The sequence below is a fragment of the Onychostoma macrolepis genome, chromosome 13, assembly GCF_012432095.1.
Source record: "Onychostoma macrolepis isolate SWU-2019 chromosome 13, ASM1243209v1, whole genome shotgun sequence".
Lineage (NCBI taxonomy): Eukaryota > Metazoa > Chordata > Actinopteri > Cypriniformes > Cyprinidae > Onychostoma > Onychostoma macrolepis.
In genome coordinates this window covers 10,064,821-10,082,805 of record NC_081167.1, presented here as the reverse complement: position 1 = coordinate 10,082,805, position 17,985 = coordinate 10,064,821, and the positions used below count along the sequence as shown (strand labels likewise).

Here is a 17,985-nt window from a genome sequence, read left to right as displayed (position 1 = left end):
TTAAAGTGCTCCTATTATGGATTTTTTAAAATTACCTTTCATGCAGTGTGTAACACAGCTCTAAGTGAATGAAAACGTCCTGCAAAGTTTTAAATCTGAAAGTGCACCGCGTATAACGTTATTGTCTCTCAAAAGAAAGAGTCGATTGAATCATTGAAGAGTCGTTTTTAAAACGAATCCCAAATTAGCATATTTCCGGCCCACTTGTTGGTCTTTTCTTGTTGGTCTGAATGAAAATGCAAATTCATTCTTTGCCACTAGGTGGCACTTTTGAAGTGGTAAAATAACTGTTTCCCCGGTAACTCAGTACACAAAGTAGCACTGCGCTCACAAACGCTGCTTTATCGAGATGGTCCTCACTGCAGAACACAAGATCCAGGGGGTGTGGTTGGATCTAGATCCAACTCCTCCCACCTTACATTTACCTAAACCTACCCGTCTCCACCCCCTGATCGCTAAACCTACCAATCTCCACCCCCTGGATCTTTTGTTCTGCAGTGAGGGGCTACTGGCTTTATCAGGCATTACAGGCAAGATTAAATGAAAATAAGACCAATCGGTCCAATCACCGCAGATTAGCGTCACGCAAAGGAGGGGTTTGGAAAAATTAATTGTTGAGCAAATAAGGTAAAAATAAATGCATATTATAAGACAATGAATGTGTTTTTTGACCTTGTATTCATGTCAACCTGTTGTAGGGGACTCCCAAAACCAAAATATGAACCTTTCATAACCCATAATAGGGACACTTTAATGTAAATACTCTTGCACAGCAAAATTAACAGGCTTATTCCCATTAAATGGTAGAAGATGGCATCTCATTTTTTTAGTGACAAAATCAACACATTCAGTGACAAAACAGTGAAAACTTCATGTCACGTGGTTGGTTGGGATTTGGGGGGGCTGTTTTGAGTGGAAACAGTAATTTTAAATAGAATGTACTCAGCGGTTTTACATTTCTGTGTAATTAGGCCTGCAAGGACAAGTTGTTTATTATGGTTTAATGCAACACAGCTGGGTTCATTGTTATTGGGTAATCTCACTTCTGCTATTATGCATTTGGAAAAATGTTCAATTTTCTTGATCATTGTGTCATCAAAAGTCTATGCAGTCTTTGAATCTGCAGCTTGTGGTATATATATTAATTGCTCTTTTATTAGATTGTCTATGTTAAAAATGGTGAGGTCTTGGGTCACCATCTACACTACCGTTCAAAACTTTGATGTTGGTAGGACTTTTTAATGTTTTTGAAAAAGAAGTCTCTTATGGTCACCAAGGCTGCATTTTTTAAAATCCACAATACACTAAAAACTGTCATATTGACATATTATTAGTTTAAAATAAGACATTTCTTTTAAAATATATATTTTTCCTGTGATTGCGAGGCAGAATTTTCAGCAACCATTGATTACCTGTCTTTAGTGTCAGAAATCATTCTAATATGCTGATTTTCTGCCCAAGAATCTTTGTCAATGTTGAAATCAGTCATAAAGCTTATTTTTGTGGGAATTCTTTCAACATTATTTAATGAATAGAAAACTCAAAAGAATAGCATTTATTCTTTTGTAACATTATACATGTCTATACCAGTGGTTCTTAATCTTACTCATGGGGACCCTTGCTCTGCAGATTTTGAATGTCTCTCTTATTTGACACGCCTGATTCAGATCATCAGCTTGTTAGGAGAGAGCTCCATTAACTGAACTGGTGTGTTTGCTGTATAAAAGCATAACGTTCTTCCAAAAAGATCCTACCAACCCCAAACATTTGAACTGTACTATGTGAAATGTGAAACCTTGTGTCCTGCATCAAAACCACTGAGAACCACTACTCTATAGACCTAGTGCCAAACTAGTGTCAGTATCCAGCACTGGGACAGGCTTTGGTAAAATGGATGTAATTTGATATCACTTCAGCTCAAGATGATGTATTTTACCCTGCCTCAAAAATTTGAGACATCTTAAAATATTGAACAGTCTTTCAGGGTTTTTCTGGGTACTGAAGATTTAAGTGAGCTCCTAGGAAACCTACAATAAATGCCTTATAATCATTTATAGATGAATCACTGCCATGTTGACACAAGGTTATTTTTAAGCTTATGCAATTACTGGTTAGCAAGTGTGAAACACCCGCATGACCAAACAGTTTATAAAACTCAATACTGTAGTTCCTCTGTAGGAAAAGCTATTGAATTAACATACAGTCAAACACTGATATGCTGGAATATTTATTCAGTTCATGTATAGCACTGTTTTAATACATACATTTGGCTGATCAGAGCAAGGGATGTAGCAAAATAAAATTTTATACATTCCTCATAATTCACATTCATTATGTACACAATGTACGCATGCATCTTGCATTAGAAACATCACACTTCCAGAAAGCAGTTTCTAAAAGTCATGCTCAACTGACATCGTCTGTCACGCGGATGTAATTTATTTTTTCAAGGTTGCTATTTGAACATTCTCTATTCTCGAAGGCATTTTAATAAATATTTTCTGCTGTTTATATTCTACTTTACACTAGGGGGTTTAGTTGTTTTTTCTGGACCTTTGGTGTCCAAGTTGTCGTCCTTGCTGCTGTCTTTGACTTGCTCTGTCTTCTCCAGAGCTTTAGCTTCTGTTTTGGTTGACGTCTCAGATTTTGCAGCCTTCACTTCATGTGCACCACTGTCTAAATCTTTGTCTTTTTGGACAGTTTCTTCATATTTTACATCTTTGCTGGTTCCATTGCCTTTGGTCGTCACACTATCCAGCTCTTCAGCTTTTTCAGGCATCTTCTCTTTGCTTTCTTTAGTATCCTTTTGCTCAGGCTTTGCATCAGATGTTGTTTCCTGGGCTTTGGGGGGTTGATTACTCAGTGTTTCATCAACCTGTTTCTCTGTGACTTCAGCTTTCCCTCCGCTTGTTGTGACACTTTCAGCACTGCTATCGCTTTTGCTGTCCTTCTGTTTCTTTGATTTCTCAGGTGATTTTTCTTCCTCAACTATGGAGAGGTTCTCCTGTGTCTTTTCTGTTTCTTTAGGCTTAGCATGTTCAACCTTTTCTGTTTTGATGCTGTCTACACTGTCACTTTTGCGGAATTCCTGTATCTGAGACTCTTCATGTTGTGATTTTTCTTCTGCAACTTTGGAAGGTTCTTCTTGTGTCTTTTCTGCTTCTTTAGTTTTAGCACATTCAACATTTTCTGTTTTGAGACTGTTTACACTGTCACTTTCGCGGTCTTCTTGTATCTGTGACTTTTCGGTTGTGATTTTTCTTCCTCAACTATGGAGAGGTTCTCCTGTGTCTTTTCTGTTTCTTTAGGCTTAGCATGTTCAGTCTTTTCTGTTTTGATGCTGTCTGCACTTTTGCTGTCCTCTTGTATTTGTGACTTTTGAGGTGATTTTTCTTCAGCAACTTTGGAAGGTTCTTCTTGTGTCTTTTCTGCTTCTTTAGGCTTAGAATGTTCAACCTTTTCTGTTTTACACTGTCACTTTTTGGTCCTCCGTTATCTGCGACTTTTCAGGTAGTGATTTTTCTTCCACAACTTTTGAAAGGTCCTCTTGTGTCTTTTCTGGTTCTTTAGTCTTAGCACATGTTCAGTCTTTTCTGTTTTGATGCTGTCTGCACTTTTGCTGTCCTCTTGTATTTGTGACTTTTGAGGTGATTTTTCTTCAGCAACTTTGGAAGGTTCTTCTTGTGTCTTTTCTGCTTCTTTAGGCTTAGCATGTTCAACCTTTTCTGTTTTACACTGTCACTTTTTGGTCCTCCGTTATCTGCGACTTTTCAGGTAGTGATTTTTCTTCCACAACTTTTGAAAGGTCCTCTTGTGTCTTTTCTGGTTCTTTAGTCTTAGCACATTCAACATTTTCTGTTTTGATGCTGTCTGCACTTTTGCTGTCCTCTTGTATTTGTGACTTTTGAGGTGATTTTTCTTCAGCAACTTTGGAAGGTTCTTCTTGTGTCTTTTCTGTTTCTTTAGGCTCAGCATGTTCAGTCTTTTCTGTTTTGATGCTGTCTGCACTTTTGCTGTCCTCTTGTATTTGTGACTTTTGAGGTGATTTTTCTTCTGCAACTTTGGAAGGTTCTTCTTGTGTCTTTTCTGCTTCTTTAGTTTTAGCACATTCAACATTTTCTGTTTTGAGACTGTTTACACTGTCACTTTCGCGGTCTTCTTGTATCTGTGACTTTTCGGGTTGTGATTTTTCTACTTTGGAAAGTTCTTGTGTCTTTTCTGTTTCTTTAGGCTTAGCATGTTCAGTCTTTTCTGTTTTGATGCTGTCTGCACTTTTGCTGTCCTCTTGTATTTGTGACTTTTGAGGTGATTTTTCTTCAGCAACTTTGGAAGGTTCTTCTTGTGTCTTTTCTGCTTCTTTAGGCTTAGAATGTTCAACCTTTTCTGTTTTTACACTGTCACTTTTTTGGTCCTCCGTTATCTGCGACTTTTCAGGTAGTGATTTTTCTTCCACAACTTTTGAAAGGTCCTCTTGTGTCTTTTCTGGTTCTTTAGTCTTAGCACATTCAACATTTTCTGTTTTGATGCTGTCTGCACTTTTGCTGTCCTCTTGTATTTGTGACTTTTGAGGTGATTTTTCTTCAGCAACTTTGGAAGGTTCTTCTTTTGTCTTTTCTGCTTCTTTAGGCTTAGCATGTTCAACCTTTTCTGCTTTTACACTGTCACTTTTTTGGTCCTCCGTTATCTGCGACTTTTCAGGTAGTGATTTTTCTTCCACAACTTTTGAAAGGTCCTCTTGTGTCTTTTCTGGTTCTTTAGTCTTAGCACATTCAACATTTTCTGTTTTGATGCTGTCTGCACTTTTGCTGTCCTCTTGTATTTGTGACTTTTGAGGTGATTTTTCTTCAGCAACTTTGGAAGGTTCTTCTTGTGTCTTTTCTGTTTCTTTAGGCTCAGCATGTTCAGTCTTTTCTGTTTTGATGCTGTCTGCACTTTTGCTGTCCTCTTGTATTTGTGACTTTTGAGGTGATTTTTCTTCAGCAACTTTGGAAGGTTCTTCTTTTGTCTTTTCTGCTTCTTTAGGCTTAGAATGTTCAACCTTTTCTGTTTTTACACTGTCACTTTTTTGGTCCTCCGTTATCTGCGACTTTTCAGGTAGTGATTTTTCTTCCACAACTTTTGAAAGGTCCTCTTGTGTCTTTTCTGGTTCTTTAGTCTTAGCACATTCAACATTTTCTGTTTTGATGCTGTCTGCACTTTTGCTGTCCTCTTGTATTTGTGACTTTTGAGGTTGTGATTTTTCTTCAGCAACTTTGGAAAGGTCTTCTTGTGTCTTTTCTGTTTCTTTTAGCTTGCCAGTTTCACCTTTTTCCAATGTCACACTTACTAGACTGCTACTGCTTTTGCTGTCCTCCTGTTTCTTTGACTTTTCAGTTTCTGATTGTTCTTCTGCATCCTTTGAAACCTCTTTTTGTGTCTTTTCTGGTTCTTTAGCCTTAATACTTTCACCTTTTCCTGTTTTCACATTGTCTACCAGTTCAACTTTGCTATCTTTTACAGACTCCTCAGGTTTATGTTTCTTTTCGTCTTTACCTGACATATCCTCTTGCTTTCCCCCCACAGGTTTCTCTGTTAGTTTGTTGTTATCCTCTTGGTCTTTTTCCATAGGCTCAGATTTCTTAGTTTCTTCCTTAATACTATCATATTTGTCTTTTTTTGGAGAAGTATCCTCCTTTGCGTCCTCTCCAGTAGTCTTTTTATCACTCTCAGCATGTTTGGGAGCTGCTTGTTTATCTGTTTTGGGAGTATCTTCCTCTACAGGTTTCAATGGAGCTGATTCTTCCTCTTTCTCTGCTGATTTTGCAGTTGTAGATTCTTGAGATAAGAATTTAGCATCTTCAGTTTTTGGAGAAGTTACCCCAACAGTCTGTCCACCAGGCTTAGTGCTTACTTCAGTTGTTGCTTCAGGATCTTGCGGCTCCTGAGATGATTTGTCTTTTTCTACAGTTTTTGGTTCCTCTGTCATTTCTTGCTTTTCTGACAGATCCGGTTTGGGGACATCTTTCTCTGTCTCTTTGGCTTGTTTATTTTCCTCTACAGGTTCTTCTACTTTTCCCTGCACGTCATCCTTCAGGTCTTTGTGTTCAGTGCCTTTTGTGTCTAATTCCTCATCTTTATCTTGTTCATCAGTGGCTTCTTCTGTAGATTCCTGAGTTGGTTCAGAGTCAGCATCTTTTTGTACCTCAGAATCATCTGGAGTTTTTTCAGCTGCCTCATCCTCTTTATCATCACTTGGTTTGACTTCATTTTCCTCTGTCTCTAAATCAAGACTGGCTTCATTGCCGTTCTCCATGGCTGGTTCTTCAGTATCTTCTGCCTCTTGCGGAGTTTCACCCTGTGCATCCTTCTCACTGCTCTCCTCGTCTGGTCTGTCACCCTCTCTCCCCTCCCCACTCTTATCAGAGCCAGTGTCTGAAATCTCCACGTCTTCTCTGGTGGTCTCTGTAATAATCTCTTCGACAAATTTGTACTGAGGCTCTGCTTTTCGAGTTGCACCCCCCTGTCTTTTGACACAAGGGAGAGTATAGATGGGTGACTGCCTGTAAATGTATGGTACTGAAATATGAGCATCTGAGATTGTAGAGTACCTTGACTCTTCACCCTCCAAAAGTTTTCTGAAAAATAAAAATAAAATAAAATAAAACAGAATAATATTCATATGAATTATTCTCAATTAATGACAGCCTGTGCATTTTAAATCCAGGCCTAAGAAACTATAAATAGGACATATTTTTGACAACATTCATTACAGTGCAGTCACAGTCAAATTCCAGTAATACTATAATTTGGCTGTGACAACACTATAATTAATGTTTTCAAAAATGTGTCCTATTTATTGTTTCTTAATGCAGAGGCTACTGACATTTCAAAAACTCCCACAAGCCTCAACAGACATGAAAGCCACCAAGTTACCAAATCATGAAATGACACTCAATTTTGTTAAAACTCATTGTAATCAATCAACAAATGAACTGTCATAAAAAAGCACTTAGCATTGATTATTTGAAATTGAAATTAGCCTAACTGTCCTGTTTAATAAATATGACAGTCACGTAGAACGTCTCTCGCTTTGTTTACTCTCCAATTACTTATGTCACTTAATACACGATTGTGTTCCTTGAAGGCCTCTGCGATAATATTATCTACAAGACTACACCTTCCAGGCAGTTTGGTTGGCTGATTAAGCTGACAATCTATTAATTTGCACTGTTGAGGGACTCACAAGAAATAAATTCTGATTTGATAAACTCTACTTGCCAAGCGGACAGAGTCAGGTATGGAAAGCGACCGATAATAGATAATCAAGAAAAGATAAGAGACTTTTTGATACCTGTTAAGAAGGATTTGCTGGTCCTGAGAGTTCATTATTAAGTGAACAGTAAAATGGTTTATAAAATAGTGTGTAATCAAAGAAGTACCTGTAGGAATAAATTTCAGCATCCAGTGCCATTTTGACATTGAGAAGGTCCTGGTACTCCCTCAGATGACTGCTCATGTCAAATTTAGCATTTTTCAGCTCAAATTCCAACTCTCTGATTGTGTCCTGCACCATGGACAAAATAAGTAAACACAATGGAAATGCAATAGAAAAAGCCACATGACATGGCACTGAATCTTAAATTATGCAGAATTAGAGTATAAAGTACTCAACTTGCTACTTTATCTTGATTTAAACAGAAATGTTCAATCAAATCCTCAAACTGAATGATTAAAATATTCTAGGTTGAACAGAGCATCACAAGGTGTCTTACCTGGTAGTGATGGATTTCAGCATTGTGCCGTTGCTCGAGGTCATACAGCTGCCTCTCCAGCGCTTCTCTCACACCTTTCACAGAGTCGAGCTCAATGCTCCTGGACTGGAGCTGTCTCCTGTGTTCATTAATCTCTGCTTTAGTGGCCATGAGCGCTTCTCTGTTGACCTCAGCAGCTTTGGTCAGTTTAGCGAGCTGTGCTCGAAAGCGTTCCTCAGCATATCGGATGTCAGAGTCGGCGTGACCTTCAAGTTGCATCCTGATGTCTCTCAGAGCTGCAGTGACATCACTTCTACTAAAATCACTCATTTCTGCTGTCACATGACCCTCTTGGATTTGGGCCATCATTTCAGCGACCTCGCTTTCGTGGTTGTTCTTCAAGAAGCCGATCTCCTCTTCGAGGGCTTCAGCTTTTCTGTCCATTTCTTGTTTGGTTAGGTATGCATCATTAATGCATTTCTTTAGTGCTGAAATGCTGTCCTCCGCATCAACTCGACCACGAGCCTCTCTCTCATACTTTTCTCTCAAAGTGTTAAACTCGTCCTCCAGGTTCTGGCGGTTTATCTCAATTTGATGCTTTTGAAGGCCTATCTCCTGAACTTCCTGCCTCAGACTACTAAGTTCTGATTCATACTCTATGGACAGAGAGGCAGAGGATTTTGCTCTCAGTCTAATTGCCTCAATTTCTTTCTCTAGCGCTCTGTTTTGGTTTTCCAGGTGATGAACCTTCTCGATGAATCCCGCGAAGCGGTCATTGAGCCCCTGCAGTAATTCTTTCTCACTAATTTTCCTCAGATTCATTCCACCTGCATATTTGTTTGAACAATCCAAGCTATCGGCCGGTTTAGCGGCGAATTCGTTACCTCTCAGAGGTGCTGTGGACCCAAAGCTGAAGCCAGACCTTGAGGCGAGTTGTGATGAAGGACGCGCCGTTTGGTACCGGTACTCTTCGCGTGTCCGGCCAGGTGAATGCAGAAGACGCTCCATTGTGAGGCTGGTGCGTTTTCCTTTGTAGCGTTTAGTGAAAACGGTGCCCTTTATATACTGCAATAGATGCTATGTTTGCGGAATGGAGCTGTCCATCCATACTGGTTAAATGCACAGAATCAGCTGTTCAGCTCAGCATCCTGCGCGCGCACTCACTCACTCACTCACTCCTCCAGCGATCTCCAGGGAGCTGACGTGACGTCACACGAACCCCTCTCCGCAGATCAGCTCATGTTCTGCCTTAAAATATTTTCTTCAGTACGTTAGCGAAGCTAGAATACATATGTTGTAAAATGTACAGAAAATGCACCCTTTATGCCATATATTTCATGATCAAATTCAGAAATTTAGAAAAAAAATCCTCACTTTTTATAATAAAGTAATAATGTAATTAGTTAAGTACTAGTAACAAAATTATTATTAATTATTTAACTAATTATTATTAAGTTATTGATTTTTATTGATTTATTTATTTTTTACATATCACGAGTTTCCTCAGTATACTCCACCTTATTAAAATAATGTATAATTATAAAAATATAATGAAATCATCATCCTCCCTTTCAGGGTTTGCACTCATCAAAACCCAAGTAACTGCCTCTTTTTTTTTTTTTTTTTTTTCAAATCATACAAAATCATATTATCAGAGGAGGACCATCTGTTACAGAAATATCAGCATTAAATTATCTTTATGTCAAACACCTTGTAGCGTCTGGACCTTCTGCACAAGGCTATCAATGTCTAAATGAACCGTAAAGCCCTTTTACATTTAAAAAGACATAGCTACTAATACCTCAACTTGGTCACACTTTAGTTTGGGGAACAGTTCTCACAATTAACTAACTATTATGACTTTTGCCTCAGTAAACTTGATACATATTAATAGTTATGTTTAGGTATGGGTATAGGATTAAAGGATCAAAAATATGGTCATGTAAAATAAGGCTTTTTAAGTAATAATAAACAGCCAGTAATATGCATGCTAATAAGCAACTAGTGAGAACTGGTCCCTAAATGTAAGTGTTACTGTAAACTTATATTAAAAATAAGCCTCAGCCCCTATAATATCAAAGTATATGGTTATCATTGCTGTGTAAATGGATTTATGCCACCACTGAGCAGCATTAAACAGTATCATATGCAGTGTAAATTTGGAGTTAGAGTGTTTAAAAACTTCACATATATGTTCTTTTTAAAGTTGTTTTCTTATATTTTTGGAGATGTACTATTGTTGTCTGCAAAGGTATTGCTGTTATGCTTTAAATATATATATATATATATTCCTGAAAGCTCAGGAAATTGTTATATACTGTAGGGTATGTGATTTTCTGCAGAACTGTGACAGCTTTTAATCTATGTTGGTGTTATTATTTAACAACATTACCATTTCCTCATATTGTCAGATTTGCAGATATTTTACTGCAGTATCAACATTCTTCAAGCTATAATGTACATGTTTGTGCTGCAGAAAAGCACAAGTCAGCTCCACACTTTCAGTCATGCTGAGCGGTCACTGTGAGCTGGATTCAATCCAACAGCACAGTGTATACATGAGCAGCCAATAACAACATACACACCACACGTCTGCCTTCTCATGTGAGTGCATCTAAATATGCATTTAAAATTTACTGTATAACACATTATTTATATAGCCTGACACCATTAGTACTTGCTTATATTTAGCATATTTGTCATTTTGGTATGTCCCCTTTTTGCTTTAATGACAGAAGCATTAACTGGAAGAGATATAGAAAGGAGGCTCTGCTTACTGATGAGGAAAACAAACCCTGGTTTCCATAAACATTTTATTATTATTATTATTAATGACTGAGAATGTAAAATACCATAAAAGTTTTGTGTGTGTTTTTTGAACTCCAGATAAAGCTAAATTCCTGCAGCTAATTGACTAAAAGAAATCTGAACATAGAATACTAGCGATTTAGCTTGTATTCACCCAGCTTCACCCAGATCTAAAGGATCATGTCTGTTTTAAACAAAACTGTAAAGTCAACAAGTTAATGCTTAGTTCCACTGAAATAAAGATGCTGCACTCCGACCAGGTGTCATGTTAATTTATTAACATAATTCTTCGTATTTCAGCTGTTTGAACAACTAAAACCACTGATAACGTTCAATATTTCCTTAAATTCAGATGCATGCAGTCAGCAGTGAATCATAAAGTGGAATAAAGCAACATAAATCTCATCATGAAAAACTGCATGTGAAAATTTGTCATTTTAGTAAATGTGAGTACAACCTGAGGTTTAACTGATAAAACACACTTGAAAAGACATAAATACTACATTATGTTACAATGTTTATAATAAACATTTGGAAAACAGATGATATCAAAATAGTATATTTAACTCTAACACTCAGTGGATCAAAAAGGAAAAAGTAGACCTATTGCTAAGTTCATTACACGATTGAAGATTAGACTGGAACTTGAACAGAGATTTAATTATTCTCTCTTAATCATCTTTGTTCTCTGTTCTAAAGGAAAGAAAGAACGTCCGGATCTCATATGTGTCCCGTCTGTCATTCTGAAGGATTTTTCTCAGTCTGTTTCTGCATGTGATCCATTCGGTGGACACTCGCCCCAGCATCATTGCTTGTTTGTAATGCTCAACCGCAGTTTTCTCTGAGCCCCACCTGTACTGTTTGAAATCCCCATACATGCGATGCCAGGCTTGATGGTCAGCTGGCTTCAGGTCAGGAAGGGCAAACAGCTCAGTGAACTTCTGCTCTGCTTTAGCCGTCAGCTTTCGTTCTGCATACCTCTGCGCTAACTCCAGTTGTGGGTATATGTGGCCTGGGTTTAAACTGGCACCCTTCTCTAAATGCTGAATGCAAAGGTCCAGCAGCTCCGGATTGTGTGTGTCATTCATCTGCATGGCTTTCCAGCGGTAGTTGTTGGCAATCTCATGATGTAAACGTGACGAGTCTGGTGCTATCTTCAGCATTTCCAGCAACACTTTCAGGGACTTATCATAACACTGCTCTTTCTTCATGAACTTTGCAACATGCAAAGCAACGCTGAGGTTATCTGGAGCCATCGCGAGCGCTTGCGTCATGTACTGCCATGCCTCTGCGTTATTTACTGTCTTTGTGTTCTTGTAGCACTTAAGCCCCATATACACATGGATCATTGCATTGTCTGGGTCCAGGTTCAGAGCTTTCTTCAGCTGGAGCACAGCAGGAGACTCTTCAATCCGTACACGCTTGTATTGACCGATCTTCAGTCCCTCCAGACGGAACAGAGAAAAAGCAAAGCCTGTGTTCCATTCCTTATCATCCGGCTCTTTCTGTAAAGCTTCAAGGAAACTCTCTTTGGCCCTGATGTAGGTCTTTCTAGAAAACTTGAGAAGTGACCAGGCTTTTTCGCTTTGAACTGCTCTGTGAAGCTCTGCTGGAGACGGAGAAGGGAAAGCTCTAAGGATTTCATTCACTTTCTCTATGTAAGTCTCAGCCTCAGTCTCATTGCCCAAGAGACTGTGCACCCAGGCCAAGTTTCCATACGTCACAATCACATTGCTGTCATCGTCTGGATGTTCCTTCTTTGCTAGTTGCAGGGTCTTAAGCGCCTCGTCGTCAAATCCTTGTAAATGTTTAATAAAGGCCAAAAAATTTAATTCTCTTTGTTTCAGTTTTCCTTCATACTCGCATTTCACTGCCAGTCTTTCACGAATTTTCACTTCAAGAAAATTAAGGTCAGCATCCTCCTTTTGCAAGTCCCAAGTAAAGTGGCAGGACAACAGTTTAAGCTTGTCCTCAGACATTCCTGTATTGTTAAAAATGCAAAATAGATGTAAATGTTTACACACTTGCAGTTTTTCTGGCTCAGTTTCCATGAATCTGTACAATATCTGACTGACAACTTATTTTCAATAGGACTTACAGAAACAAACGTTAAGTAATCAGTAAAATATAAGTTCCATAAAGTGCTGTCTTAAATATTATTTACTTTTTTTTTGTAATCTTAATTAAAAAGGATTATAGATTAAAGGCATTCACTGATATACCGTTTCTATTACTGATGTAGAGCTGCTTATTTTATTTACTTATTAGGTAACACTTTATTTTAAGGTGTTCTTGTTACACCTTACATGTACTTACTATTATAATAACTATAAATTATGCACAATTACATGCAGTGTTGGGCAGTAACTAGTTACTAGTAATTTAGTTACTGTAATAATATTACTTTTTGCAGTAACTAGTAGTGTAACTAATTACGAATAAGATTTCAGTAATAATATTACAGTTACTTTCCATAAAATAGCTTAGTTACTTAGTTACTTCTGATGCCTCAACCCCGCTGATTTAAAATCTAACAATCAAATAATTCCTAGATTTATTTTCATAATTTTCATGACTCGCACATGCATGTGATGTCCCCAGTGCAGCAGGCAAGCTTGGAATATGGAAAAGATTACATTCAGCAGATAGAAATATTGCATTATATTGATTTTGTTAGGAAAAAAGATCTGTTGTGTAAGTTGTGGCTTTACTTTACTCTGATCAGCATGTGGTACATTATATTAATATAATTTAAAATATTTTTGGAAAATTAAAAATTTCTTACAAACTCATGTGATTTGATAAAATACATAACGAAATTTAAACGCATATGTGTAACGGAAAAATTACTTCAAGCTACACATGACAATTAATGAGATTAATACAACACTTCTACTTGAATGTCACTATCAATCAATATTGAGTGTTTGTAATAACTTCTGACTGCGATCCGATGTGGATTTTGTTCAAATGATGAGGCAGAAATATGTTGTTAGTAACATTCTAGAAGAATTTTATCTGGAAGATACACAGTTACAACTTCTGTGGGGCGTGAAGAAAAAGTAATGTAACTAGTAATGTAACTAATTACTGTTGCCAGAAAGTAATAAGTAAAGTAACAATATTACTTTTGAAAGGAGTAATTAGTAATGAGTAATATATTACATTCTTTGAGTAACTAGCCCAACACTGATTGCATGCTAGTAAACCTAAGCCAAACCCTAACTCTAACCATAGAGTAAGTACATGTAGTTAATATTACTCAGTACTTAAATGTATAGTTACACCGTAACAAGGACACCTTTAAATAAAGGATAACCAGAATTATTAAATCACATTATGAAAACAGATACAAAGTCTTACCTTCTACAACTTTGGTTCCTCATCCAAACGTTGTCTGGTTGAATATAGTCGCTGGGGTGGTTTTTATAGGGTAGGTTAGTTATTTTGGAGACAATAACGAGCTAAGTTTCACTTTCCACCTATTGCTCTGATTAACGATAAACGAAACTGTAAGGGTGCAATGTTAACAACCCAGTAAAATGTAATAGGCTTCTTCTTCTGTTTATGCGTGACAATGAACAATTCTATGTTAGATAAGGAATATATGTAAAATGAATGTCAACAACAAAAGGAAAAGTTTCAAGTGTATAGATTCGTGACTTTAAACGTGAACTAATAAATTGCAAGCAGATGAGTAAGTAGCCTACTAACAAGTCAATAGATGAGGACAAATAACCTGGAGTAATGACTCCATCTAGTGGCTAAACTTTGACGCTGCACTCCTTTAAAGTTGGCAAAATACTGAATAAACTGGCAAAAATGTTTTTTTTTAGCTTTATAAAATATATTCATAGTTTTATTGGTCACAGGCCATAATTTGTTTTCATGAACACCAGACAGTTCTGTTGAAAAGTTGAGTTATTTATTCTGAAAAGTAGATTTAAAAAAAACAACAACATTCATCATGCAAGTCTTTATTTAGATGATTTATTTGTTGTTAAATAATCAAAATTAAGCTATCTTTTGATAGCCAGTGTCAGGCCATCTCCGACCGTGAGCATACTGAGATCAATCCGCTCATCTTTGTGTAGCTTCTTGTTCAGTTTGTCTATGGTCTGTGAGGAAAGGTCATCTTCAGCCGGGTTAATGACCCGTCCACCCCAGAGGACCTGAAGAGCAGAGAGACACCAGCTTACTCACAGATGAATAAGAAAGGTGGGAATATATTTGATATATTCATCACTATATTTGTAAGGTCATTTAAATGAATCTCTAAAACCTAGCTGTGCACCCATAGTACTCTCTCAGAAAAGAAAGGTACAAAAGATTGGTACCTTTTCAAATGTACAGCTTTGTAGTGTGTACCTTTTGACCTTCGCCCAGTGACATATTTTGTACCTTTTTATCTGAGAGTGTTTGTATTTACAAATGGGTTTGTTTCAAAGCAAACTAAATAGACTGTACTGCATACTTACATTATCGATAGCCACAATACCACCCTTTCGAATAAGCTGGAGTGACTTTTCATAGTATGTTTCGTAATTCTTTTTGTCAGCATCAATGAACACAAAGTCATATGTTCCAGCTTCACCAGCAGTTAGGAGTTCATCTGTAAGGACACCAAGATGATTTCTTTATAGCTTTACTTGAAATAAATACATAAAAATGATGTACTGCAATTGTATTTCATCTTTACCCAACGTTTCAACTGCAGGTTTAATGCGAATATCTATTTTATCCTCCACTCCAGCCTAAAACAAAAAGAGTTTGACGTTATTTGTTCTAATTTTACATTGTAAATCCCCGATGAAACATTTTCGTCTTTGCTTTTCCCAGACATATAGGGTGTTGTTTTAATGTCATATTATAAAAGTATATGATAAAAAGAGAAAGTTGTAGATGAAGCACTTTGATGTTCAACTTTCTGCAGTTATCAGCACTCAGGTGCACATTCACATCTGTCTCCATCAGCAATCAGTGTAGAGTCTGATGGACATTTCTGCATCTCTGCCTTCAGTCCTACTGGTCAGCTGGGCTTTATACTGATGACTGTGAGCTTGCAGTGGCAGGCAGTAATCAATATCGAAATTGAGACGTGTAGGTATATGCGGAGAAGCAACTTAACAGATACAGTTGTCTAAAGCAGTGTTTTAATAAAACAAACTACTTCAGCTGTATTACAATGTACATAATACTACTGTACGTTTTACTATGGTTTACCTCAGTAAAAAATGGCTTGCCTATTTTCACATATTCCTCATCAATTTCGCAGGCCACCACGAGTCCATTCTCAGGAACTACCAGAGCCAGATTTAAGGTGTTGTATCCTGTGTACATACCTAAGACAGATGAAAAATATGTGTTTTACAGGTAAGCAGTGAAAAGTAAACATGATTTTCAAGAACTATGTTGCTTTCACTCACCAATCTCAATAGTTTTATTGGCTTCTATGAGTTTTGCGAGATTAGCCATAAACTGAGCTTGCTCAGCTGCCACCATCATCAGGTTTTTGGAATCCTCCATAGTTCTCTTGAATCAGAAATATAGTACCGTGGAAAGAAAAAAAAAAGTGTACTCTTGTGCAGTATATTCCCATCTACTGACCTCTAGTGTAAGTGTGTGGAACTACACATGAATCTATCAAGACTCACCTATTATACAAAATTCACTTGTTTGAACATAAATGTGTGTTGGCAGTGTGTGCACACAACCACCCTATAATGATAAAAATCCACCCGCCCCTTCTTTTTAATCCCCATAAATCATAAGCAGTTTCTCAGTCTGTCAACAGTCATGGGCGGGGCCTGTAAAATGTGACATCACTTTTTACAGGCCCCGCCCGTGACTGTTGAAAAGACACTGCCCTGAATGAGACACAATAATCAAAACCAAACACATGTTTTTTTAGCAGAGAACCAGAGGTATGAGCTGTAAAGCCACAGCCCTATTCTGGAAAAGGGGGCGGGGAGCAGCAGCTCATTTGCATTTAAAGAGACATGCACAAAAACAGCATGTTTCTGCTTCCACTCAAAATATCATAAATTCTTAAATTATCATAATGTTGGATGTTTTGAGCTGAAACTTCACAGACACATTCTGGGGACACCTGACACTTATATTAAATCTTTTAAAAAGGGGCATAATAAGTCCCCTTTAAGGTAATGTTTGAAAGTCACTTAAAAAAATTAAACCTGGAAATACAGAGAAATTTAGGGTTTTGAAGAAAAGGACATTTATGGTAGGCTATATAAATATAAATATTTAAGATTCAAGATTGAGAAGTATTAAAGTTAAAGGTTTACTACTGATTTTGCCAGATTTTTTTCTCCCTCCATAGTGTGATTTTTGGTGAATTGTATGGTGAAGGGTCAGTTTGACCCACAAAATAAAAATCGTACCCAAAATATGAACATAATACAAGGATTAATAGAGAATGCAAAGCAGAAGCATGTTTACAGTGGTTTCAGAGTTTTGAATAAAAAAAAAAAAAAAAATTACATTATGATTTGCTTATTTTATTATGTCTGGTTGCACAAAAGGACGCACCAGTCGTAGTTTGGTCAGCACTGGGTGCTCCCTCAGAGAGTTATTGACCACATACTGCAGCAGAGGATCGTCTCCTTTGTGACTCTTGCTGATAAGAGCAGACTGGCAGAGTCCTACACATAAAGTGAACAGATATTACTTAAACAGTATTAACCACTGCTGGGGAAATGAAAGCATGCATAATTTCAGAATAGGAGAGCCAACAGCATTATTATACAGAGCTGGTTTATCAGGGTGGCATTTACCTGCTGCAAAATCTCAGTTTATTACAACACTCATAACCATAACATTAAACACACTAGGTAACCTATAAATATTTATATTTATAGGTCTTTATACAACTTCTAGGTACAGCAATTTACTTTAACCAATGAGAAGCAGTGTTACCTTAACACCCTAAAATGTCAAGTACTGCATTTATCAAGCAATATATTTTAATGCATTTGTATTTAGAAGTCAAATTACTGTTACTGAATATTTCACATAAATAGTCATAATGAAAGCAGACATAAACCTACCTGTTAATGCCAAGAAGAGACTAATGGTACAAAGCATCTTAATGTCAGGAGCCAGAATCAACAGAAACAAGAGACAAGTGAAATTGTGATGTATGCAAGTGAGACTTTTATTTAGACTAAGGCGGAAAGTCCATGTTTTGTTTGTTTGGCCCCCTCAGATAAAAAGAGATGAGGCTGCTTTTTGCATGATATTGATTTTATCAAAGTTTACTTTACAAGTACTTTTGTTCAGTGGCCATTAGGAAAAGCATGATGAATAGAAAGAAAGCTTGATACAATCAAGATTTCCAGAAAATTGGGGAGAATGTATAATTTGCAAAGAGCTGTGATTTTGAGACCTTTCAAGAGGCTTTCAGGCTGGTTTAAATTTATTTCCAATG

The 17,985-nt window shown here is 37.2% G+C and overlaps 3 protein-coding genes across 3 annotated transcripts; all 3 read right to left on the bottom strand.

Annotated features, from left to right (window-relative positions):
- Positions 1-51: 51 nt before the first annotated feature.
- Positions 52-10,668, bottom strand: LOC131552420 (neurofilament heavy polypeptide). The gene is made up of 4 exons (XM_058796204.1): positions 7,752-10,668; positions 7,419-7,543; positions 4,619-6,614; positions 52-3,151 (listed from the first exon to the last, which is right to left on the bottom strand). The coding sequence occupies exons 1-4, from the start codon at positions 8,736-8,738 to the stop codon at positions 2,516-2,518; spliced, it is 3,744 nt and encodes a 1,247-aa protein (XP_058652187.1). The 5' UTR covers positions 8,739-10,668; the 3' UTR covers positions 52-2,515.
- A 127-nt stretch (positions 10,669-10,795) lies between these two features.
- On the bottom strand, positions 10,796-14,322 carry ifit8 (interferon-induced protein with tetratricopeptide repeats 8). Its single transcript, XM_058796201.1, has 2 exons — positions 13,902-14,322; positions 10,796-12,519 (listed from the first exon to the last, which is right to left on the bottom strand). Exon 2 carries the CDS (start codon positions 12,515-12,517, stop codon positions 11,210-11,212), a length of 1,308 nt encoding a protein of 435 aa, XP_058652184.1. The 5' UTR covers positions 12,518-12,519; positions 13,902-14,322; the 3' UTR covers positions 10,796-11,209.
- A 119-nt stretch (positions 14,323-14,441) lies between these two features.
- comtd1 (catechol-O-methyltransferase domain containing 1) lies at positions 14,442-17,753 on the bottom strand. The gene is made up of 7 exons (XM_058796203.1): positions 17,606-17,753; positions 17,088-17,200; positions 15,965-16,070; positions 15,762-15,880; positions 15,238-15,292; positions 15,017-15,150; positions 14,442-14,710 (listed from the first exon to the last, which is right to left on the bottom strand). Exons 1-7 carry the CDS (start codon positions 17,640-17,642, stop codon positions 14,558-14,560), a joined length of 717 nt encoding a protein of 238 aa, XP_058652186.1. The 5' UTR covers positions 17,643-17,753; the 3' UTR covers positions 14,442-14,557.
- Positions 17,754-17,985: the final 232 nt, after the last annotated feature.

Bases quoted from the DNA above. Each gene is read 5' to 3' on its own strand.
- LOC131552420 (XM_058796204.1), bottom strand. From the start codon at position 8,738: ATGGAGCGTCTTCTGCATTCACCTGGCCGGACACGCGAAGAGTACCGG. The intron at 6,615-7,418 runs GTACTTCTTTGA...TTTATTTTTCAG, and splicing joins GCTGAAATTTATTCCTACAG to AAAACTTTTGGAGGGTGAAG. The intron at 3,152-4,618 runs GCAGAAAAGACA...GAAGCAGAAAAG, and splicing joins AACATGCTAAGCCTAAAGAA to ACACAAGAAGAACCTTCCAA.
- ifit8 (XM_058796201.1), bottom strand. From the start codon at position 12,517: ATGTCTGAGGACAAGCTTAAACTGTTGTCCTGCCACTTTACTTGGGAC.
- comtd1 (XM_058796203.1), bottom strand. From the start codon at position 17,642: ATGCTTTGTACCATTAGTCTCTTCTTGGCATTAACAG. The intron at 16,071-17,087 runs GTGCGTCCTTTT...TTCTGATTCAAG, and splicing joins TGCTGACCAAACTACGACTG to AGAACTATGGAGGATTCCAA. The intron at 15,881-15,964 runs GTGAGTGAAAGC...CATCTGTCTTAG, and splicing joins CAATAAAACTATTGAGATTG to GTATGTACACAGGATACAAC.